The sequence below is a fragment of the Amia ocellicauda genome, chromosome 13 (assembly GCF_036373705.1).
Source record: "Amia ocellicauda isolate fAmiCal2 chromosome 13, fAmiCal2.hap1, whole genome shotgun sequence".
Classification (NCBI taxonomy): Eukaryota; Metazoa; Chordata; class Actinopteri; order Amiiformes; family Amiidae; genus Amia; species Amia ocellicauda.
The window spans coordinates 5931439-5956688 of record NC_089862.1 but is presented as its reverse complement, the minus strand read 5'-3'; the positions used below and the strand labels follow the sequence as shown (position 1 = coordinate 5956688).

Sequence of the window (25250 nt, the reverse complement as noted above, 5' to 3'; positions counted from 1 at the left end):
TTGGCCAGTTCTTTATCTAAATTACAGGAATAGACTTGAACAGCAATAGACTCTATAGGAGTAAGATTGTGGTACTGCTTTTAAAGAGTGTCAGCTTTCTTTTGAAATCCTGCATTGAACACAAACAGAATCCAGAAAACATCAGAAGCTAGTATGTGAAGCCCCAGATGCACTACACAGGTATTATTTTTTAGATACCTAGAGTATACACAGCATTTGTACAGATTACACACATTATTATTATTATTATTATTATTATTATTATTATTATTATTATTATTATTATTATTATTATTATTATTATTATTCCACATGCTTGTTGAAATATTACAGTTAGAGTTGAACCCTGTACAAAATTTTAACGATGGGTGTTTTCCTGCACAAATAAACAGTGAGTCAATCTACAATAAACCACTCGATAAACATTTCTTATCTGAGTGGTTTTAGAGCCCTCTGCTGATTAGAATCAGTACTGGTGTAAAAATAGGTTCTGTTATAAGTCCTTTAATGAATCCGTTTGACTCCCTATTGTAATTTACAAGATCACATTCCCCCGTCTTCCCCTATAGTCCCTGTCTTTCTTTCTTTTTCTTTTTTATTGACATAAAACAGTTGCTGGGCATTTTAAGAGGGATACATGTCTCTTGCATGTCAATCTGCAACCATGAACAAATAAGTAACAATAAAAGGAGTGTAATACATTATTCATGAAGATTTGTCCAAATTATCCATATATTACTTGTTGTCAATGCAGACCTAGTTTACTGTCACTTGCCCCGAAACACTTAGGGGTTGACCAAATAAAAAAATGTGACCTAATTGACCAATGTATACTTATGTTATCATTTATAAGAAGTAGACATTGATCCACAGCACAGTACAAGTGTTTACTTAGTGGGAAGATCAAAGTTTTGATTTGGTCTAGCATAATTCATGTAATAAATAGTAAGGCTTTACATGAAAGTATTGAAACTTAATTGGCTTGCTTGTTTTGGAGTTGCCATGTAGAGGAAGTCAACACAGATAAGAATAGGTCAACAAATGCTGCTGGAACAGACTATCAAAGAATCAGTCAGTGCAAAGTGCCCAAAATGTTCCAAATAAAAGGGATATAAGAACATCCATCCCAGGTGCTGTTTCGTGCTATATTTATACTATATGTTTTATCTGAGTGTAAAATATTTCAAAACATTATGAGAAAATCCAAATGTGTAAGCTGTAGACCCTCTTTTGGCAACACTGTACTATCTATCACTGTTTCTCCAGAGCTTTGTCACTGGAATGTATAATGAGTGCTTCTACGTTATCATGGGATAATTCCCATACATACATACATTGCACTGTTGCTAAATTAAGTCCCAATGCAATTAAATAAATACAACAAATAGATTCATAAGACATTTGTATTGTTATTATATTCATCTTCTTGTGTTTGCCATTCTGAATAGGGTAAAGTCGTTGTTCATCACAATGAAATGATACATTGCAATTATAAAAGCTAATGGTGACTTCACTCACAATCAAATCAGTAGTCTTGCTCAGCTGTTTGTTCTGTTTGCAGAATAGTGAACAGCTGGCCAGTGTTACATATCACCTCCAAAATTAAACTCCAATATTTATTTTAAATGTAACACCAATGTTCATGTTCATTCCTTCCATTTATATTGAATATACAAATCCTGTGCAGCATCAGACACTGAACTATTTTTCTTTTTTTTTGTAACCAGAGACTTACCCTTTCAGTAATTTGTGCTTGCATTTCTGCTGCCAATATTCATTTTTCAATTAAAGTACAGCTTTTGTATTCAGAGTATAACCTATTTAACAGCTTGATTTAGTTGTAAAATAAAGGTTGTAAATGTGTTTCTGTGCTCGAAATGCCAAGCACAGCTTGAACATTACTTAAAAAAAAATGTACATATGTTAACTGTGTTGTCTATAATTCAATGCATTAGGTGTTTTTCAGGCAATGTGATTTTTATAGAAAATGAAAAAAATTCCTGTTTGTACCAGAAATGGAAATGGAAATCTGGAACAAAACATTTTTCCTCCAGTGTTTAAAGTACACACAAGGTATGTATCCCCTAACAAGAATAAATAAACAGTCCATCGATTACATAACATAAAGACTCCAATGCAGAACTTTTATTTTAATTGTCAAAATATATCTTTACAATAACAATGTGTACTATGACTATGTAAATACTTTTCTTTAAAAGTACATAATATGAAACCAACATTTGACAATTTGAATAAACATTATACAACTTATACACCAAACAATCAGTATTGTAAACATTAAACAAGTTTTAAAACATTTTTTAAGCAAAAAATGTTCAACTTTCAAAAGGGATTGTAATATTGAGTGCCATTATTTTTGTTATGGTAGAATATAACAATTTAGTATATAAAATTAAATCTGTAGGCTATATTCCACAATGTGTTGTTTATTTTTGAAATTGACGTTTATGCTGTACACAGTGTACCTGATGACTAACATCTCTGCTTGTGATCCCCCTATAAGGTTGTTTTGGCATCACTTCCTCTGTAAGTTGTTTGTCAAGAGCTGAACACAAGTTTTCAGGCATTATAGTTGCATGTAACGTGATTTGTTGAATATGAGATCCTTAGATAAAGGCATCAGACAACTACTACTACTAATAATAGTAATAAATATAATTTATGTCAGCTGAGCCAATTTCTTGAATTCTAGAAAGCTGGGGCAAATCAAGGCTTTTTTTCAAATCAATTTGCAGTCCATAGCTTCTTTTTAAATATAATTATATAATGCTATGCTATTCTTTTTTATTTTTGTATAGCAGCACCACAAATCACTGTTTGTGTGGAACAATCAATCAAACACTTTATCAGGACCTGAATAGTTTCAAATCAGTATTATTTTATTGTTGCTTTACCATATGTCCTTACCATTTAAGTTGACCTCGTTCCCCTTCCAAAGGGGGAAAAAAGTAACTATGCCCAGAGGTCAGAAAATGGTCAAACTAAAAAGCAACACTGCACAATATGCTCCTGGGATGCAACATATTTTTAAAAGCATAATCCAAGCCAATGTGAAAAGTAGTAAACAATATTCAGTTGAGATTTTCATTTGGCGTTATCCCAACATGTACATGGTTTTGCATTAAAAACAAAACATAACAAAGAAAAGTTAGCATATGCTGTCTGACTACAGAAATTCGATATAAGGTGTTTTGATGTATTGTAAATAGCAACAAACAGTAGGTTATCTTTTATGCTTAGTCTAAAATTAAATATTACACATCAGTCCTCAAACTAATTACACAAATAACATAAGAAATCTGAGAAATAAATAAAACAATCTCAGACCTTTTACTTTGACTTTTTTTCTCCCAATGTTCTACCGAAGCACATATGTAATATACAATTTCCGTCACAATGATGGAATTACATGTTCCTGAAAAACAACAAAGAAATGAAAAATCAGAATAAACTAGATTTATTTGTATGTATTAACCTTCTAAAAATAAATTGCAACACATCATTATACAATAATGTGAATACAAAAATGGACCATAAGAAAAATAAATTACATTTGCATTGCACCTGGGTCTTCTGTCGCACAGCTTTATGTACCACAATCTAACTTTGGCAGCTAATTTCTTATCATTTCCCAAAGCATATGGTAGCAATCGGGGGCTGCTGTGTTAACTGAGAGGGGTTGCAGTGTGTTTGTGCGTGTGGCTGACAGTGCTGGGTGTGTGTGTGTGTGTGTGTGTGTGTGTGTGTGTGTGTGAGGAGGTCGTTTGTGGATTGGAGTTATTAATTGTGGGTTCTGATGTCAAAGGTTGGCCCCGCGTGGGAAAAGGCTAGAGCACTGATTGTGGAGAGGGGAACCTGGGTGGGGGCAGAGGGATAAACAGAAGTGCCCTACTTACCAGAGAGAGACTACTGTTCCTGTTAACATGCTTCCTCTGTCAAATGAAGCTGTTACTTTAGCAAATTCTCCTCTGATTATTTTTTATTTGATGCGAGCCAGTGAATCCAGGTGGCAACAAACACTACAGCAGTCTCTGCTTGTTGTAGTCTTCTTTTCCAATCTCCTGCCTTTCTCATTCAATTGTATTTAGAATGAAAGTCAAGAGACTGGCAATCGATAATTTAGATTTAGTTTGACTAAATGTCATTATCATGAGTGTGTTTTTTGTTTCCTTTTCTGCGTCACAGATATACTGGGGTTTTAACAACAACCCAGGAGGCACTGCACAGGAGTGTAATGTAATAGAGTGACCATGGTTTGATTGTGTCCATAAATGCAATTTAAAGGAGGGGTATTCTGAGAGGTAAACTGCAAGTCAATGTTTGCATTTGCAGTGCACACCACAGTTATCAGATCCAAAAGGATTGGTAAGCATACAAAAAAAGCTGAGGCCTAAAGCAGATAACATCCTGAACAGTAGAATCTAATTATTGAGAGGTTTAAACCTAATTCTTTCCTCACCAGCACTCAGCTTAGTGCTAATATCTATTACTCTTACAGAAAAGAAGCTTGTAAAATGTTGAATTGCCTATATTATTGACGTTAATGGATGATATCAGGATTTAGTCAAATGTAGCGTTTTGTACTGTGTCGTTGTTCAATTTTTATTTTGGATTTGTTTGGGGATTTAGGGATCTATATGTCTATTCAATTGAATCTAATCAAATCTATCTATCTGCCTTCCAGTATTTGGACAACTACATTTCATAAACTGTCATCAACAAGAATATGATTGAACTCTTCTGGAAATTCCTTTATATCATGTTCCATGTTTGAACACAATACAATTGAGCAGATTTAACCGGGTCATCTCATCTTTGCATATGGCATTACTATAGTACCATCCATAATATCCATTTCCATGTCCACGCTTTATATACATTCAACAATTTGAATTAAGAAAGTAGGACTGCGAAGTAGGAACATCTTTCTCCTTACTTTTAGTTGCAAGTGTTCATTTTTTCCATCTTGGTTTGTTGCCTACAAGATATTGAAAATTCAGCTGTCTTTAAAAACGTTTATTGTTGTTGTCTGTTAGTTTTTCACTTCATAGAGTACGGATGACAATTAGAAGGCACATGAAAATTAAGGTACTATGGATACATTAAACAATTGTATCAGGATTTAGAGTGTGTGTGAGCCTGCTATGGTGCTGTCATTGCCTCTATATCCTGCGTGTCTAAAACCTTGGGACCAATTTCTCGGTTCTGCAGATTGTTCCGACTGCACTGCTTCAATACTTTGGAAGTGTACATGTGATGGCATCACAAATCTGCTGTCGGACCACAAAAACTAAACCATAGCAAAGACTTTCAACTCCAAGAGGAAAGAATATGTGAGGAGAAAAAAGGTGATGTATATGTTGAATAGTGAGTGGACTGCAGCATATACTACGACATTTATTATGTAATATTGCCATTGTTTTGCTGGTGCACAAGCTGAAAATAAAAGTAAAGGCACTCTTCTCAGGCATCATTTAATACCCACAGGAGAGGAGAGGGCATGATAATTACCATACACACACAGCTGGACTGAATCTAGAAGATAGAAAGAAAGGACACAAAAGAGAGAAAGAAAAATTAACAACAGATGCTAAATCTGATGCACTGCTCTCTCTAGTAGCCTGACCTTAATCCCATGGAAATGATTTGATGTGATATTTTGACAGAGGTTTACCCTGTCACATTTTCTTTTAATAAAGATTAATAATAGATTATTTTCATTTTCTAGTTGCATTCCAGTAAGCTTTACAGATGACCTCTTGTATTTAGACTAAGAGAGAAAGAGTCAGAGAGAAAGCCACCCAGTATGGAAAGAACACCTATTTATTCTGGCACTTTCTGTATCACACAGCTCTGACAAAATATGCATGTGGTACTGGGGTACACTCTGGTAACGCTTCATGTGCCAACAATACAACATTTTGTGGTCTACAGAAATGTAGCCCATTCCTGGAACACAATATGAGACAGTCTGGGGAAGTGGATTTCATGGTCAGGTTTAAAGGAATCAGTCATACAAGACCAATGAGTTTATTCCAGTGACTGACCAGGTCATGGCAATACTGTTAATGTATTAACTTAATTGAGTTAATGGCATAGCATGAAACTCCTTTCTGAAAGTGTATCTGTATATTAACACATATATACACATTTTATTTATTTATATAATTTATATTATATAAATTTATATAATTTATATAATGTGTATTTATACAAAATAAATACTGACTGGAGAGAAGGAATATAGTGTAAAATTATGGACATGAGGGAAGATATTTTAGTTGCAAACAGGGGACGCAATAATGCCTGAATCCCCATGCTGTACCCTGGAGGTAAAAATAGTCTTTCCAAGGGGCATTTCATTGTCCACTATATCTTGAATCTGTAGTACTTATTTCATAAATGAACTGTAGTACTTTATTTCAATAAAAAAAAAAGTAATGCTAATCGTAGATTTTGTTTCTATGCTTGGTTTTGTATTTGTTTAAACTTTCAAGTTGAATTTCAGGAACTCAGAAAACAGTGACAGTGACATCACTATTTTAGTGTTCAGAGTATCTTTCTTCTGTTGTTTGTTTTGATATAAATTTTGTGTTTAATTAGGTAAAGGCAATTTGAACCAATTATATTTCAGAATGTATAATACTGCCTGATGTTATTTGCATGTACTCTCTGAGGGCAATACAATGTATATGCTCTCCTCTAACAATCAATGGCTAGAGTTTCCAATCATACACACACGTTTTCATCCAATTTTGGACTTTACTTTTACATTTATATCACCTTATAATGTAGAAGAACAAAGCTGAACAGATATTTCCACTCCTCCATGACTGACCGTTATATAACTCACAAGGGAACAGTGCAATTTCCACATCAAGACTGGATGACACAGTAGTTACAGCTGTATCAATAAAGCTATAGAAAAATGTGTAAAATGAAAAAAATACAAAATATCACCTAGAGAAAGTTTTATACATTTGAGTTAGCTCTTTTTTCTTTTATTTTTTATTTTTTAGAAAACATTTTAAAAATATGCTGAAGTGACAAATAATGCAACATTGACAGTAACAATGCTGGCCTTCATCCAGAGAAGAATGATATGGTATATGACCCTCTTTTAAAAACAAAACAACAACAACAACAACCAAAAAAAATAAACATTCATTTTATATTATCACCAGTTGTGGAAAGACCTGAAGGCCAGAGTAACTGGAAACCACTATATACAGAAACACCGACATTTCTATATTTTCCATATTGTCACATGTGAGGTTAATATGGATGTGTTTGCATTGCATGCTTAGCAAACAAAATATTTGTGCACATCATAGTTAATGAAGTTTGTCTCTTTCAAGTATTCCATAAAACTGAAATACTGAAGTGAGATAGAAATATCCACCTTAAAATAAAAAATAACTTTAGTGAGAGAAAATACATTCCTGAATCTAATATTAGCTGTAATACTCCCTCTGGGAATATGTTGTGCTTGGATCTAAATAGTGTTCTGAGAAAAGTTATTTTTCACACAATAAGATTAAAATATGAATCAAGCATAGCACAAAAAGGCCACTTTAACAAATGCATCGTGCCTCATATCCATCTTTCTGCTAAGCTAAGTACTACCCATCTCTCCTATATAAATGTTTTATGTCTATCATCTGCCTATACAGAGAAAAATATATGCACTTGTAATCTGGAAAAGTGTGTGTGTGTATATATTTATATATACCGGTATGTATATACACATACAAACACTTACACACACAATGGCTACAGGACTTTTTCACATTTTGTTGTGTTGCAACCTGAAATTGGGATGCATTTAAATTTGATGTTTTCCTTTTTTCCTCACTAGGATGATTCAGTGTTCTATACAGATATAAACTAAATATTTAACTAATAAATAAGTGGTACAATTATCAAAATAAAGGATTTGTGAATAACATTCCACAGCAAGGGTGCCAATACATTTGTCTGGGATTGTATATATAAAATACACTGGCAGGCAAAATTAGGTCACATGAATTATTGAAATCCAACTAAGAGGCAAATAATCACTGTACAGTATTGATTTAAATAAACATTTCTTTCCTTTCTCAAAAGAAAATGTACCAAAGCTGTTTGCCTTTAACTTTACTGCAATAATTTCTCAGTCCTAAACATGTTGACTAATATTATATACCATAACATTTCTCTAATGTCAGGGGACTGGTGAGAGTAGTGTATACATTTAAAAAAACTAGTTATTTAGATGAAGTCTGGCTATGTGTTTATGGCCAAGAAGGAAAACTAAATATTCATGGTGACTAGTAAAACAATCAAAAAGCGTTATATTTAAACCTGTTATTTTTGCTTGTTTAGTTTTTTTACAATGCTCACTAGACAGGTAAAAGTGACATATGGTTCTAAATTATATATATATATATATATATATATATATATAAAGAACACATACCCATAATTATTTATTCTTGAAAATGAAGGGTATTAAATTAGACAAATTGCAATTACAGTGCATGTTTTCATGGTTCAGCTCCAACTCTAAGAAAAACAGCCTAGAGGAAAACATGGCAGTTTTGTTGGTGTAAAAATATGTAATTAAGGCATTATAGTCATGATACCAGGTGACCGTGACTGAAAGGGTTGTTTTTTAAAAGAATTATCCTGAATCAGCCTTCCTAGAAGACAAACTGAGCAAACTACTAATGTTGAAATTGTTGGTCTGGCCCAATCAGTTGCCTGCCCTCAACTCTATTGAAATATTATGGTATGGTCTTTGGATGAGAAATGTTTACCATAGTAACTGTTACTCCTACCATTGAAAAAGTTAATCTGGTTTAACTGAAATCAATACTTTTTCTGAATCTGAGTCCCATTTATACCTTGTTTCTATAGTCCAACAAAGTCCATAAGACCCATGCACAATTTTTGTTTTTTTTATTGTTATTCATTAACTTAACTAATTTCTTCAGTTCATAATGTTGACGCAGGGTTTAAAATAAAAACTCAAGTGACTCTGGGAAGCTTTGGAAATGCTATTTTTTCAAACAACTCTAGCTGTTCTCAACTTTAGGTTTTGGAAAATTCATCTGAATGTGAAAGCGCTGTTCAGCTTGGCGTGACTATGGTAACTAGGTATATTTCAGTACGATTTCTAAATGACCCATTGATTTTGACTGTTAGCATATTGATAAACCATTAAACATTTTTAAAAAAATAATTGGTGTAAACAAAAAAAACTATTCTGTAAGAACATAGTACATGTATTGATGAGGATGTTGTCCTCAGTGCGGTGGCAGCCTAATAAATTATTTATTGTTTCTGTATGATGCAAGGTTGAGTAATATGAGTGAACAATATTGTCCTCAACCCAAATTTCTTTGCATCTGCATGGCATTCATTTATAAAATACATTTTTGTAGAAACACTCTCGCACACTCACACGCACACGCACACGCACACGCACACACACGTATATCCCACCTGAAGCTGCCAAAATGGTCCCTTCTTGTTATTCATCAATAAAAGTTATAAACTGCAGTTTTCAATCTTCTAAATATCAGTCTCCTTCAGACCATAGCAGTCTGTTAGATCATATATCTGATAATCATTCTGTTCTGCAAAATCACTGCAGATCCCCATGGAAATCGAATCGATTTCAGCTTTACCTAGTGCAGGCACAGAGCTCTTATTGGGACGGTTTTTGATCTTATTTGAGAGATTGTTCATCTTTTCTTTCAGCTGAAAAGACGACCTCTGTAAAGGTGGGAAGAAACTCCATCCCTGGATGCTAAGAGTCCTCTTGCTGTTGTAAAGGAAAGAGTTGTTGAGTGAAAAGGATTCTCTGAATGAAAATCGGGGCTTGATGTCTCCACAAGAGGCCTGCCCCGAACTGCTGATTGAAGTCCGCCATCTCTGGTCATAAAACCTCCACAGAGACCTCCTGCGTCTGCGGCACTGACACTTCAGGATTCTTATGAAAGCTCTTTTGAACTCTTTGCTAGAGCAGGGGTAAATGATGGGGTTGACACAACTGTTGAAATACCCCAGCCAGAAGATAACTTTGAACACCATTTCAGAGGGTTTCAAAGCTGGGAAAAACGAGCCTAAAAAAAGAAAGACAGAAACACAGTGTTTTATGTAGTTGTAGTGTCTGTTGATCCATGCATATATAAGATCAATGGCTTAGAATAATGGGGAGCCACTTTCTGAGAGATGACACAGTGTTTTAAATTAAAATCAAACTAACATTCATTTTCTTTTTGGCATTATAGGATACAGCACCTATAATGTTATTTTACAAAGGTTAGGATAAGGCACATTTTGCTAAAAAGCATTATTTATGTTTTGCACGCATTACAATCAGCAGCGTTCGGATGACTTACAGACCCAGCCTTGCAATTTCCTTTATATCAGCAACTGCTACAGGTCTGAGAATACAGTGATATGAGAATACAGTGATTGGCCCGGGGCTCACGAACACCGGAGATGACATCTGTACTTATCACGGAGATGTGTTTGTCAAGGGTAGGATCACATTCGCAGCAGGGGCTTTAACCACAGGTTATATTTCCATTTGTTGTTTACACTCTGCAGAGCAGCCGAGAGGGTGCGACTGACATTATCACACAGATGAAACAGTTGCCATTTATTCTCTCCCAGATGTCACCCAACAATCTGCAATGTTCCTGAAGTCGGGCAGGCTGCTGGGACTGCAAAGCCTATAGAGAGGGCATGGAAGCGTTTATGAAGGAAACACGTCCAGTTATAAATTCAATATAAATATGAATAATTTAAAGAGTTAATACATGCATCTTAAAATGTTTGACAGTGAACTTAAAATTAGATTGAAAACATTTATTTTAACTTCCTTAAAAATACATGCAATTATTGTCCGGTATGCTCAACAAAAAAAATACATACATAACTCCTCAATACTAATATTGGGTGTCAAGGATTAAAACATATCAATAAAAAAACAGGTGCTGGATTAATTATTAATATTCCTTTATGATTATATTATTCCATTCTTTTTTGGAGTAGTTTAGAAGTGGCCTGCACCTGTCTCTTTGCTTTCCTTAAAAAACAAACAGACTGTAGACTGTACACTAGTAGGAAGTGTACTGTATACGCCTCCAGGTGAAGCAGCATAAAAAAGAGGATATTTATATTTGAAACAACCTATTGACTGTTGCTTCACGAGCAATCCTTTTCCACTCCGTTTCTCCGATCCATATTTGTAAAGTCCTCAGAGATCAGATTTCACAGTAAAATATGTGTCACTGGGTTTGTTGCAGATTATTGGGGATAGTCCTGTGGTTTACAACAGCAAAGGTGTTAATCCAGTTTCATTACTGTGCTCCGCGCTGGGGTGTTGCTGTTTCCACATTAGGAAGGGCAAGTGCTAGAGTGGCATTCAGCCTGGCATAGTTCTGATAGTATATGTGGAGAGTCAAGGCATGGGTTTGAAAATTAATGTTTAAATACACTTAATAAATAATATGTAATTGGACATGAGAAATTGATAAACAAGCCAACATTGCCTTTGTGTTCTTATGTCACGTGACTTGACTGTAAATGCCTGTACATCAAAGAATGATTCATTTGCTGCTTTTCAAATTTTTGATTCAAAAAGGTGATACGCATGTGAACAGCCTGACTATGGACAGTTTGCTGGTGTTTCAGTTTTAGCACATGTGTTATTCAGTCTGTAAATGTAGATTTGCATAGTATTGCATAGTACAGAGTATTTGTATGGTTTTCAGTGCTCTTCTTTCAGTCTCCATGGAGAGACAATGTGTTGTAAACTCATTTGTATGTAACTACAAAAGGGACCTGGCTTGTGGGTAATGGTGGTTACCAGAATTGCATATAAACATATAAACATGCACATTAACACTGTTGTACTGAAATGATCATGGTCTACATATAACATGTAGTTTAATTTAGGGAATTCTGGGATTGTAACCTGTAAATCTGTCTTTGTACACACATATACACTCACCTAAAGGATTATTAGGAACACCATACTAATACTGTGTTTGACCCCCTTTCGCCTTCAGAACTGCCTTAATTCTACGTGGCATTGATTCAACAAGGTGCTGAAAGCATTCTTTAGAAATGTTGGCCCATATTGATAGGATAGCATCTTGCAGTTGATGGAGATTTGTGGGATGCACATCCAGGGCACGAAGCTCCCGTTCCACCACATCCCAAAGATGCTCTATTGGGTTGAGATCTGGTGACTGTGGGGGCCAGTTTAGTACAGTGAACTCATTGTCATGTTCTAGAAACCAATTTGAAATGATTCGACCTTTGTGACATGGTGCATTATCCTGCTGGAAGTAGCCATCAGAGGATGGGTACATGGTGGTCATAAAGGGATGGACATGGTCAGAAACAATGCTCAGGTAGGCCATGGCATTTAAACGATGCCCAATTGGCACTAAGGGGCCAAAAGTGTGCCAAGAAAACAACCCCCACACCATTACACCACCACCACCAGCCTGCACAGTGGTAACAAGGCATGATGGATCCATGTTCTCATTCTGTTTACGCCAAATTCTGACTCTACCATCTGAATGTCTCAACAGAAATCGAGACTCATCAGACCAGGCAACATTTTTCCAGTCTTCAACTGTCCAATTTTGGTGAGCTTGTGCAAATTGTAGCCTCTTTTTCCTATTTGTAGTGGAGATGAGTGGTACCCGGTGGGGTCTTCTGCTGTTGTAGCCCATCCGCCTCAAGGTTGTACGTGTTGTGGCTTCACAAATGCTTTGCTGCATACCTCGGTTGTAACGATCGGTTATTTCAGTCAAAGTTGCTCTTCTATCAGCTTGAATCAGTCGGCCCATTCTCCTCTGACCTCTAGCATCAACAAGGCATTTTCGCCCACAGGACTGCCGCATACTGGATAGAATACTCAGACCGGCCCGTCTGGCACCAACAACCATGCCACGCTCAAAATTGCTTAAATCACCTTTCTTTCCCATTCAGACATTCAGTTTGGAGTTCAGGAGATTGTCTTGACCAGGACCACACCCCTAAATGCATTGAAGCAACTGCCATGTGATTGGTTGGTTAGATAATTGCATTAATGAGAAATTGAACAGGTGTTCCTAATAATCCTTTAGGTGAGTGTATATTTAGTGGTCTCATCCAAGATACTGACTGGGGGCTTAATTTTTGCAATGCCGCAAAATAATTTGTTATTGTTAACAGGTCATCAAGGTCTCTGATCCTCCTTATCAAATGTATTAACCTCAGCAGGCCTTCTGAGACATTTCTCCAGGACAACTGCCATTTACAACGTGTGAAAATAAGTCATACTACAATGAAACAACCCTGACTGTGAACTTCTATTCATACATGCATGTCTTAAGAAAGTGGCTTGTGTTTGTGTGTGTTCCTGCTCAGTTAGAATCACCAAAGGAAAAAGAAAATAAAGAAAAAAGGAAATACATCCTGTCTTATATGCAATACATAAAAAGCCAGCAAGGTTTATTAGCTACTGAATTGTGAAAGCTGGTGATAATTATTTATGTTTGTATTTAGTTTGCAGAAAATATTAACATATTTTATATAACATTTTATATCACAGATCATTTGAATCCAGGATGAATGGGGTGAATTTAAGATTTAGATTAGATGTCTGATGTATCATCAAATTAAATGTACAAATGTATGCTGATAACTAGTACTGCCCTCAGTAATAATGCTTACCTTTGGTTTATTTCGACAGAGAATACAATTAGGAATGGTACAAACATTGGATAGGAGCTTTGCTATTTAATGAAATGAATACAAATATTGAGCAATGTAGAATGTTTTATTCCAGAACCCCCAACTGTAATGGAAGCCTGCATTCCTGTTCCATTTTAAAGTTCACAGAGCATGAGCATGTTTCCCAACTTACATTCAAGCTGGGAATGATCAGTTGAAGTCACAGGTAGAGTCAGAGGCATGGGTTAACTTTAATCAAATGTGAAGTAACTCCCTTTTTCAATAGTAAGTGGTGCCTGCTGTTTGATAACTGTGGTGAATAGGCCTTTGGGGAGACAGATATAAATATTTGCATAACCTTTTCCACCATTCTCGTGATGGGTACTGCTGAGGGTCTGTAATGGCCTTGTGTATGTCTATATGCCATATTCATTCTCATACAGTATTTTTCATTCTTTCCAGTGAAATTCTATTAAATTACTAATGAGTTAAATGTTGTTTAATCATCATTATCATTATCATCTTGAAACAACACGTTTTGCATTCCTGTGTCTCAATAAACCAAATAATTGCCATCGTTTAAGGATTAGTTAAAAATTAAATCTGACTAGTTTGTTTTCATCTGTCCTGGAGTTATTTCCATTGGCAGACCTTGTGCCCTTTCCACTGCAGAAATGCAGGATAATTGCAACTTTGTTGTTGGGGAAATGAAGATACGCGTATAAGCTTTTGTATGTCTAATGTAGCTTTATCAATGTATTGTTTATGTATGTAATCATTCAATTATTTATTTACTGTGATTGACATTACACAGGGGTAACAAAAACAGATTTTACAAAACATGCTACCTTGAAATAAAACCATTTTGAAAACCAATTCCAATATAAGCATGGGGGATACACCAAATTCAGCAGGACGTTCTAAAGTTTTTAATGTAAAAAGGCATCACCATTAAGAGGGATGGGACTAAGAACATTCAGAGAGGATTACCAACTCAACAAACTTCAGCAGAATTGTCAGAGTCCCAATATAGATTTAGAGCTGATCAAAAAAATGGTCATAAAATGATAGCTTGTAATTGTTCTACTAGATGGTATCATGCATGTCTACAGAATTAAGTAGCAGTATTTACTTACATTCAAAGTATTACAAACATAAGTTTAATAATAAAACATAATTTAACAAATTATATCGAACTGACTATTTAAACAAGTTTCTAATTTCCATATTACTATAATTTAAAAAATAAGCCCTAAATGTGTGTTGAAATTAAGATGGATTACTGTTTTTTTGTCCATGGCAGTGTTACAATGTTGAAGGAATAAGTAACAAAATATACATATACACTTACGGGCACATTTGTTAGTAACTGCTGCTAATAATCAATTTGCATATTTCATACATAATTCCAGTACCAAGACCGTAATTAACATGCAAATCAAGAAAGTGTGAAGCAGCAAAGCCAAATATAAAAAATAAGTGGTTTTAAACATCGACAAACATTTACACCCTCAATGTTCTGCACAGTCTTGGCAAGAGCTTCTCTGTGATTCATTCCAAACTAAAAATAATTCACCAGATAACACTAGTGTGTAAAATTAAAATAAAATATAGAATTTAATACACAAGTATTATACTTCTGTAGGCAGGCAAACAAACAAACAAACAAACAAACAGAAACAGCACCTTCTGGAGTCTGTAGACATTTGAATGGCTGTATGTGAAGATGTATCACAATTATACAATCAACAGGCCAAAGAATTAGAAATTAGAAATTATAAGAAATAATAATATATTAAGAATGAAAAAATGAATACTAATGGCAGAACTAACTCTAAAAGTAAAACTACTACTACTATTAATAATAGCACCTTGCTGACAGTTTCCTATTGTACTATTCCCATCGTCTTTCTTTTTGAAAACAGCTCAGTGTCCCCAATGGGAGAAAAAAAAAACTCAGCATGTCAAGCAGGAGCTACTGTAAGGGGCCAAAGTTCACAAAGCATTAAAGCATCTCAAATATTACTGTTCCACTTAAGAAGCCTGTTGATGATTTCTATGTATAGTTGTTTACATTGTTATTGCGAAGAATTAAAGAACTCTAACATACTTGAGTTCCAGTTTTTATCACAAACAATCCGAGGACCAGATTGTGGGAACCAAAGCAATTTTACGGCGTCATATATTAAGAGAACTTGGTAAACTGAAATAATGATTAAACAAATAAATGGCTGCCTTAAATGATCTGAATCAAAACATTTAACTGAATTAAACAGTTAATTTAATTATATAAACCACTACCACTGCTGGCTAATAATGCATATTTATCTATTTGTTTATTTTGGAATGTTTACAATAGTCTTTTGAAGTTTCTTTTTGTGTATTTTAAACTCACTAGGTGACGTTTGACAGAGTTTTTAAGACTAAGTAAACATTTCAGCACTGAGCTGAAGTTCCTACCCATCGCTGGGATGTTTTCACATAACAGGAAAGAAACGCACTCCAAACAAAACAGCGGCACTCTGATAAAGGACATAAATAAAGATCTCGACACAAACTTTACTCACAGGCTACAAGCATTTTTCATAAAGTATCCCCAGGAATTCTGTTTCCCTGCCAAATAGCAACGTAATGCAGAGGTTTTAGTCCAATGCATTCGAAGAGCATGAATTTATATTCCTGGCTGGGCCGGTCTTCACCTGAGAATGGATAATCCATTTCTTTTAGAATTAATTGATGTCTGTCTTTTAATATAGATTAGGAATGGGGTCTGTGTCTTGCAGAAGGGTGAGTTATGTGTGGAGAAATGCCATGTAGAATTGCTTTTCACTGAAAGGTTGTTAAACATAGGACATGAAAACACCCTCTCGCACAACCATGATTAGCGCAGAAGACCGTGATTTGTTTAAAGTCACAGGTTCTGCGACCTGTAGAGTGGCTCTGAAACAGCAACGCTGTTTATTTTTGCTCTGAGACATCTGTGGTCATCAAACCTGACAAAATATTGAATCTTTCAACTCTGCCTTACATAAAGAAGCACAAAAAGTCTGATATCTGATTCTAGACTAATCCTGACCATGATAAATCTATTTTATAGTTGAGCAGGCATCTGAAAATGGCAGGTGATCCAAACAACTTCATATAAACAGTAATAATGTACTTTTTAATAAATAAATGTTAAACTTGCAAGGCACATGAAATCATATCATTACACATTGCCTATAGCACATTAGCAATAATTTGGTGGTCTTGTAAACACAAAAGATAGCATTTCACAGACTAGTCAAACGGTTGTCCTGTTCAAAAACACCTCAATGTAAAGGCGTTCGTCATTTTTAAAAACACAGCTTAGTTTGTTTGTTTTCTTAGAATGACAGTATTATTATTATTATATATATATTTTTTTTATTATTATTATTATTATTATTATTTTTTTTTTTTTTAATTTATTTTATTTCTTGGCAGACACCCTTATCCAGGGCAACTTACAACATAAGTGCAAAACAAAATGCAAAAATACAGTAAAAGGCAACAAAGTAATGAATATCTGAACATCAAGCCAACATATGCGCCACACATATGTATTGCTAGTTACTGTGAGAAGGAAACATGTAAAGCTCTTTACAATACAAGAACTAGACAAAGTATGATTAGCATGAGCTCTCCTTTTTAACTACACAACACAAACTTTGGAGGAGATTCTCTTCTTGATGAAAATATAATAAGGAGCATTTTTTAAAGCAAAAATAGTAAAGCAAGTCTGCAATATGTGCAGCAGCAAAAGCTACTTCAGATGACCTAGACGGTGAAGGATGTGACACATCTTTTTATATATATAAATATATATTTAGTTTTTGGTGACCACTATCATTAGCTTAGATTATTCTAGCATCTGCTTGCACAGAAGGCCTAAGAACACCATGTGCACTATTTGGCAATTAACTGGCAAACTGTTCAAATTCACATTGACCTTCAATTAAAGACCAACATTATGTACCACAGTATCAAATGCCCTTCCTGCCATGCACATTGTGTGAAAGAACAAGCTTCCTGTAACAATCTAGTTGTCTTTAATTAAATTGACAATCTGTGACTCCAGTATTAAACTAGTTTGCTCATCCAATTCTCTTAACTGTACCTGTTTCAAAGCACAGTGCTAAGTGTAATTACAGAAACATTTCAGCAAGATTATTTTTATGGCTTTCTTTACTGATTGGTAAACCTTCCCAAAAGACAGCTCTGAGCAGTTCTCCATTTTTCTTTCTGAAAACACTTGGTTAGAAAATATTCTATCCAATTAATTTATACCTGCACCTGTATCCATTATGACAAGCGACAAAAAGACCCAATAGTGATTTTACTTCATTACAGCATGTATTCATTTCTTTATAAATTACATTTACTGGCATATAGGTTTGTCAATATGTAGTGAGTGAAGCGCAGTTTTAATCAGGGGAAGACATTTATTATTTTAGTAATTCCCAAAATAGCCTATGATGGTTTGCTTATTTTTAATGAGGATTAAATTCATATGTAATAATACACAATAGGCTGTTTAATTACTTTTAATTACTTGTGATATTGTAATTGTATATATTTTGCTAAGACAGGATGCTTACAATATTGTTGTCTGACCCCCCTTTTTAGAGAAATTAACCCATTCAAGTTTTTCTTTTTTCAATTTGTACCTTTTTAAAAACATATTCTTACATCAAAGAAACATATAAATGAACCTGCAATTGATAAAGAAGATTTGCATACAAATAAAATGCAGTTACAAAAGTGTTACTATTATTATTGGCTTCATATATATTATCATATTATCATATTGCTAGTAAGACTTCAAAAGTCAAGCAAGAAGAAAGAAAGATTAAACACATTAACTTTGTGTGTGTGTGTATATATATATATATATATATATATATATATATATATATATATATATATATATATATATATATATATATATATATTATTAAAGCAGAACAAAAATTGAATAGAGAAAAAGCTATTCATAAAATTTATTTTTATCAAGGCTGTATATGTGAATTTCAACTTATATCTATAGTGTTTCGGTGCTTTTCGTTGGATATTTTGGAGACCCCCGAAATATAGTCAATTTAAGTAAGTGACAATATAACATTCACATTAAATAAGCAAGTGCAATCTTCACTTAAGTTTTCGAAAGCCCATTTCAATGTAAAGTAAAAGGTATTGTAACTCCGGGATCACGCTCGATTTTCTTCTGGATGCATTCATTTCAAAGGGGTTTGCATTGTGTCCATTAGCTTTCGTTTTTGTGCAAATATGTAACTGATTTCTTAAATGCGTTCTTTGATTAAATATACTTTCAATGTAACAAGAAGTGCACTCCATTCACACTATATTTGATTGATTGACTGTCTGACAAAAGCTAGGCATGAACATTACAAGTTTTTAATGTATCTGAAGCTAAAACTTTTCCCTTTGTAAATGCAATTTTAAAATCGATTAATAAAATAAACATAATTATTATGTTCTCTGTCCACTAAAATAACAAGATATTAAGCAATAGTTTGTTTGCATCAGCTATCCGTATCAACCTATTTCTCGCTTTTCTGCGCCGCACTTTGACTCCTTGACAATATTAAAGACAATATTTTTTGGTGTAGACATTTCCAGAACAAATCCCATAATTGCATTCCCCTCGTGGATAACGTGCACATCCCTTCCCCTGCTGGACTGCGCAGCCATGGCGCAAGATGTGATGGCAGGTATCACATCTGCCATCCATCTAGAACATCATGAACTGATTTCAATTGAAATGTACCAACCTTTTATTTTTTAAGCAACACAACACTGCTCATGTGAGCCAATAAGTCACATACACACACCGATTTGTGGATTGTATGTGATGTGGTACCATGACATGGAGCATGGCAACAAAGTTCTTGAAATGAAATGAATGCATCAATCTTAGTTATCAATGTGGTGTAGCTTGTTTATGAACATAGTTAAAGAAAGTATCCAATACGTACCTAGAGGCAAAACAAAGAAGAAAGGCAACCAGCAGAGAATGAACACCCCCACAACTATGGCCAGGGTCTTAGCAGCTTTCTTTTCTCTGGAGAATTTCAGGAGGCGCACGGAGAGAGAACTTCGGAAAGGATGGGTTTTACTCTTGGCGCTTTCTTCTAGGACGCTTCTGCAGTGGATCCTCAGCACCACTTCCATGGACTTATTCCTCTCCCTTTTCACCCCTGCTTCCAGGCTCTTAGTTGTCCTCCTGGCTACAACGTAGATCCTGAAATACATCACCAGGATGACCAGGAGAGGAAGGTAGAAAGAAAACAAGGACGAGAAGAGGGCATAGCCCGGCTCTTCGGTGATCTTACAGATGCGCTCGTCTGTCGGCGGTGGTTCCTTCCAACCCAACAGTGGTCCTATAGAGATAACCATAGAGGAGACCCAGACAACTATCAAGATGACCACCGCTTTCTTCTCTGTCATGATAGTGGGGTACTTCAGGGAATACTTCACTCCAATGTACCTGTCTATTGAGATTATACACAGGCTCATGATAGAGGCGGTACAGCAGAGCACATCCACCGCAGCCCAGATGTTGCAGAATATCCTGCCAAAGACCCAGCCTCCCAGCACCTCTAGAGAGGCAGAGAAAGGTAGGACGATGGTGCTCAGCAGTAAGTCGGCTATGGCAAGGTTAATGATGAAATAGTTCGTGACTGTCTGCAAGTGTTTGTTGCAAACCACAGAAAGTATCACCATGATGTTCCCCACAATAGCGAATAAGATGAAAACAGACAGAAACACCCCTACCCCTATGGCTTGAGGATCCAGTGTCAGGTTCATATAGGTATTGTCGCTGATATTGGGAAGAAGGAGATCCCGGAAAGATTGGTGAATGGTGCCATTGGAGTCATTTCCACTAAAGCTCTTATTGATGGAGTGAGAAAAAGTCATTTTGAAACTCCATGCAGAACTTTTTGTTTGCAATGTGCGCTCAAGGGGCAAACTGGCAGCTCGTCATGTGCATTTGCAAAAACAAAAGATCCAAAAATGCAAAAAAACAACTCCTGAATGCACTCTCAAGGTGTGCCCTTTCATGGTGCATTCAAGAAACACTGGTGATTGCATGTTGGTATTTGAAACTCTAAGCAGAAACGTCACCAAATTCATATCCCTATAATAAAGACCAAAAAAGGCTAAATTCAAATTTAAAAAAAAAGAAAAAGAATTAAGCCTGGGTATCTTTTTCCATTGCAATATTTCAACTTAGTTGCTTTCGTTCAGCTTTCCCCCAATTATCTTCCATTTGTAGAGGTAGTGAAGGGTGTGCTGTTCTGATTGTTTTCTTATTCTATAAAGTGAGATCCATGCCCCGTGTGTTGATATTCCACAGAAGACATCCACTGTGAGAAAAGTCCAAAACCAAATCACTGGGCTACAGCTGAGATTTCACTGTTTGAGATCTCCTCCTCTCTGGCGTGTGGAGTCTGTGACGCGCCGCATAATTGGTGTTGTGCCACAATTACCCACAAGGGGGCAGCAAAATCTTAGTTTCCCGCTTACTTACTGTGCAATCTATAAAACTGTTAAAACTTTTGTAATGTACTTATTAAGTTATGTTTTAATTAATATGCAAGGTTTTCCGTAGGGTTTTGAAGGAAATCCATTAAGATACCTCTTGATAGAAGTAAAGAAATAAAATTAAGTAAAAAAGAAAGACAAATTAAATGACTACTTCTCAAAACCAGTTACCTCAATTCACACGGAAAATATGTAGCTGCTGTGCAAAACATCCCTTTGGTAAAATAGACATTCATTTGAAGAGTCACTAGAGGCCTAGAGGGAAGATGTAGTGCTCTAATTCAATCAGGATGTTCCCTGCAATAAGGTGGAGGTTGAACAAAGATCTGTGATAGCAGTGTTGTTTTGTAAATTAGTGAACATTGCAGAACAGGATACAGAAATGATACAACATTTTCTTGAAAATGTACTTTTGTATCCATGATGCAATACAGATATAACTGTGCATAACAGTAACAGACATCCATCTAGAACAGACCGTATATTATTGGCAGTACATGTATTGAACCATCATACCTCACTAGTTAAAAATGTAAAATAAATTGGTAACTAGTCTTTCTCAAGACTTTATATTTATATTCTACACACACACACACACACACACACACACACACACAGACACACACACACATATATATATATGATACTTAGTAAAGGTTTTATTTATGTATTGTGGAATAGAAAGCAAACAACGAAACTATACAACTACTCTGAGGTGGGTGACCCTGACCCGTTAAAAAAAGTCTGACTTTTTTATATCTCTCTCCTCTTGGTTACATAATATTAAACCCAGCTTAGTGTACTATATTTACTGGGCTCTGAAGATATTTTTATGCGGCACACTACCCAGCATTGCATGGCACAGTCCATCCAACTTGTTAGGGGCTTCCAGAAGGTGAGTGGAATTGGGATTCTTCTAATACCTGACATAGATGCCAAGCCACTGTCATTAAATGTTTCTCTTTTCCTTTTGTAGCACCCACTGTTCATGTGCTGAAGATCATAGCCATCTGCCAATAAGGAGAAAACACAAAAGGTGTAGAAAGTATTGCTCTCGATCCACAGAAATTATATTGCAATGGTGTAAAAGAAGTTCACACAATATTTGAAAAGGTGAAACAAGTTGACACATTCTTGTGCATAGCCATTCAAGAAAAAGAAAAGACAGAACCCTGTTGTAAATCATTTACTGTGTCTAGAAAAGAAAATAAATATTCCCAATTTTTAATAACTTCTTGTTGTTTTAACTTCACAGATATTACATAATGTTCTTTACTGTTTATAGATGAGATTTCAGAAAAAAACAACTGTGAATGTTACTAGTACAGGCAATTCTTGCACTCCTACAATTACCATATTCATGTTCTATAACTGTGAAGCTCATTATCCTTTTTACGATGAATAATAATGTTCAAATTTTTCCTGAAGTTAAAATAACACCAACATAATGATAATAGATCAAAAGTATATAAGCATTTTTGTTTCCTATAGTTTTTTTGTTTGTTTGTTTCTTCTGTAAATGTAAATGCCCTGCTTGTGTGTGGAAATAATGCATACGAATATATTAGGATATAATTTTAACACCTGTCTGGAAAATGTGAGGAAAACTTAAAGTCTCTTGATTTGAATCATCTTTATTTAACCAGCAGTCCAGTAGCATGCATGTAACATTTGCAATCCAGCAGTTTACTGTCAGAGTGTGGGAGAAGAGACAGCGCCTCCAAAAACAGCACATCTCTCAAGCCTGCATGCTTGTTTGTTTGCTTTTCGGACTGGTGCCTTTTCCTTTGCAACCCACTGCAGAGGGGATGTCTATTTCCTTCAATAAACTGAAGAGGTTGGAAATAATGCTGCTGCCAACATTGTATTTTAAACTTGACTGCCTCTCTTCTCTAACTGTTTCCACTCCATGCCAGACACTGAGCCAGTCCTGGATTCATCAGACTCAAGTACTTTTTGTGCTTATTGAGAAACTATTTAATATCTTTCTGTATCTTTATTTGCAGTTTGCCAGCTCTTAGTTTGGCTTTCCTTACCACGATGCATATTTTTTATCTTGCTTTGATAAGCTGATAAAGAACAGTGGACATGCCCTGTTGATAATTAGAAAAGACAGTATCAAAGGGATTTAAGTCCAAAAAGTCTTTGAGAGGCATATTTATTGTTATTGGTTTTACTGCAGTGCAGGCAGCAGATGCTCCTTGTCTTTCACATGCTGTACAAGCATTATGCTTAGAGCTTCTGTTCTGTGGTGCTTCATTTTAGGCGCCTGACTGATCCTGGCTCAGTGCACAGCCAGTCTATAATAACACCTCACTACTGTCTGCCACTGACCCTACTGTTGAATGAGTTCACCTCACCTCATTGTACAGTGTGTCTCCTGAAACCCAGTGTGGTGATTTCTACACTCCCCCACTCCAGTGAAAATTTAAAAGATTAACCAAGAATACTGTGTTGGTATTTTGCATTAGAAAGTTTAGAATTATATAAGAATGCAAGACTTTCTATGGCTTTCCAGTATGTCTTGAGCAGATTAAATAAAAGTGTATCTTTGCATTTGTCCTATATCCCTCCATATACAGTTATTGATGGATCCTGTGAAGAAAGGTCCATGAAGCCCAGAGATGAAGACAAATTCAGGCAGTTTCCATAGCATACGCTAGATCCCACTGAGTCTCTCTTATGCAATGGGAAATGTCACGTTCATACCGACACACACAGACAAAAAGACTACTAATAAAATATTGTACAGCCAGCACTCTCATTAAATAATATTTTAAAAGAAACCAATTGGAAACAGATGGCCATTGGTGTAACTGGAGAGTTGTGCTGAAATGTGCCGGAGCTGGAGAGAGTTATAGCTTGTGTTTCAAATCTGGAACACGTGACTCTTTTCCACCACTTTTATCTCCCTGCTCTGATCTCGCAGTGGGGAGTGATGAGAGACTGGCTCATCACCATTCCCTGGATGATGTACTGAAGCTCTGCAATGTCTACAGGAAGCTATATAATTGGAAGGCAGAATGCAAGAGCCTATTGGTAATTTGTAAAGATTGAAAGTTAAAACAAGGTAAAAGCTTAAATAATATTTTGTGCAAATTAAATGATTTTGCTGCACTGGGTCTGTCTCCATCACAACTCAGATCTACAGATCTACTACTAGACCAGGATTGGGAACTGTTGCTCTTATTTGTCTGTGTGTGTATGTATGTATGTATGTATGTATGTATGTATGTATGTATGCATGTATAGATGGATGGATGGATTTGTTAATTTACTAATTTATCATTCTAGAGAGAGTCAGCTTGGTTCATGGTCACAGCTAAGGAGATCTGTGGATCTCTGGTGCAGAATTTGTGTTACTTCAAACGCTGCTTTGTCTTTTAAATGATAATATTTCATAGGAGTTTCACATCATTTTTGATAGATAGACAGATAGTCAGTCAGGCAAAATGCCCAAATGCTGAAAACACTTATTATCTGCGCAGTTGGTCAATAAAAAGAAAAAAAGGGCAAAAAAAAGTGAAGTGTCTGTATTGTTATGAAATGACTTCATCAGATTCCTTTCTGCTTGTTCTGGAGGTGGATTATGTTCCACCCAGACATGAACACACCAAACAATAACCTTGTTGAGTTTCGTGATCAGAAAGCTGAGTCTCAACTGGATAGAGTTCAATGTTTATTTGTCCTCTTTTTTTTCTGTAGGTCCTGTTCACAGAGCAAAAAGTGGATGCTGCTTTTCAAGAAATCTTAGAGATATGAACCTCACGTGTAGACTGCCTGTGTTTGTGTGACAGTGAGAAGTCCAAGACAGACACAGTTACTTTGCATATGATAGCGCTTCCTGTCTATAGCTTTAATTGCACCAAATTATAAGGAAGGTAATATGCGGTTTATTTTATAAGTCTCTCTCTGTT

At 35.5% G+C, this 25250-nt stretch overlaps 1 protein-coding gene across 1 annotated transcript; it reads right to left on the bottom strand.

Moving 5' to 3' along the window:
• Nucleotides 1-7173: 7173 nt before the first annotated feature.
• Nucleotides 7174-21284, bottom strand: adra1d (adrenoceptor alpha 1D). Its single transcript, XM_066719776.1, has 2 exons — nucleotides 19764-21284; nucleotides 7174-10130 (listed from the first exon to the last, which is right to left on the bottom strand). The coding sequence occupies exons 1-2, from the start codon at nucleotides 20704-20706 to the stop codon at nucleotides 9577-9579; spliced, it is 1497 nt and encodes a 498-aa protein (XP_066575873.1). The 5' UTR covers nucleotides 20707-21284; the 3' UTR covers nucleotides 7174-9576.
• Between the last annotated feature and the right edge of the window lie 3966 nt (nucleotides 21285-25250).

Excerpts from the sequence above, each read along its gene's own strand:
- adra1d (XM_066719776.1), bottom strand. The coding sequence starts at position 20,706 with ATGACTTTTTCTCACTCCATCAATAAGAGCTTTAGTGGAAATGACTCC. Across the intron at positions 10,131-19,763 it reads CTTCTTTGTTTTGCCTCTAG|GCTCGTTTTTCCCAGCTTTG; the intron begins GTACGTATTGGA and ends TTCTTTTTTTAG.